Source organism: Syzygium oleosum, unplaced genomic scaffold (assembly GCF_021117445.2).
Source record: "Syzygium oleosum isolate NSW1041296 unplaced genomic scaffold, Sole_v2.1 Sole_v2.01, whole genome shotgun sequence".
Lineage (NCBI taxonomy): Eukaryota > Viridiplantae > Streptophyta > Magnoliopsida > Myrtales > Myrtaceae > Syzygium > Syzygium oleosum.
The window spans coordinates 29,940,065-29,940,840 of record NW_026607485.1 but is presented as its reverse complement, the minus strand read 5'-3'; the positions used below and the strand labels follow the sequence as shown (position 1 = coordinate 29,940,840).

General features: G+C 43.3%; 1 protein-coding gene across 1 annotated transcript; it reads right to left on the bottom strand.

Moving 5' to 3' along the window:
* On the bottom strand, nt 1–473 carry LOC115667567 (phytosulfokines-like). The gene is made up of 2 exons (XM_030589130.2): nt 345–473; nt 1–150 (listed from the first exon to the last, which is right to left on the bottom strand). Exons 1-2 carry the CDS (start codon nt 471–473, stop codon nt 28–30), a joined length of 252 nt encoding a protein of 83 aa, XP_030444990.2. The 3' UTR covers nt 1–27.
* Nucleotides 474–776: the final 303 nt, after the last annotated feature.

Below are 776 nucleotides of genomic sequence, written 5' to 3'. Positions count from 1 at the left end.
TCCCATCACTAACAAAGAGAACTAAGTTCAAGGATTATGCTTTTGGGTGTAGATATAGTCGAGGTGAGCAGCCAGAGTCCTCCTCACCAAGCATTCTTCTTCACCAACACCTTTGCAGCTCTCATCCAACAATTCATTCGTTTCAACACCCTGGAAAATAGAGAACACAAATGCCTAAGACGAAATTTACCCACACAAATGTTCAAGTGCACACATGACTGATTACTCTAAAAAGTTTAAGCTGCTACGTAATAGCAATAACTCGGATAAAAACTTCGAGAGGTTGAGACTTGAAAACTTGGGCCAATATGGTTATCAAAATCCAATGTAAGTAAACAACCCACCACAAGTTTAGTCTCGACCGGAGTAACATCGGGAAACACCGGCTCAGGGCGAGCAAAGCAGGACGAGATTGCACAGAGGAGGAGGAGAGACGTCAAGAAAAGGGTTGTGATCTTGGCCATCTTTGCCATCTTTCTTGATGAAGAATAGTAGGGGGTGACGGTTTATATAGACCGGGAGAGGTGGGTAGAGCATATAGTTAAAGTTGGCTAAAGTACGTGTGAACCCAAGTAGCTTGAGACATCATTGACGTAGACTATGGCATAGAGAATTTCGGTGGGTTCGAATCGAAGATTCATAGAGAAATTAACGGCGTTTCATTAAGGGAGAACGACCAAAAGGAACCAAAGTACAAAGAGAGGAAAGCTAAGTAAGATATAGGGTTAAGTCTTGGGTCGATGAGTGCGTTAAGTCTCTGCTTGCACGGCAGGAGA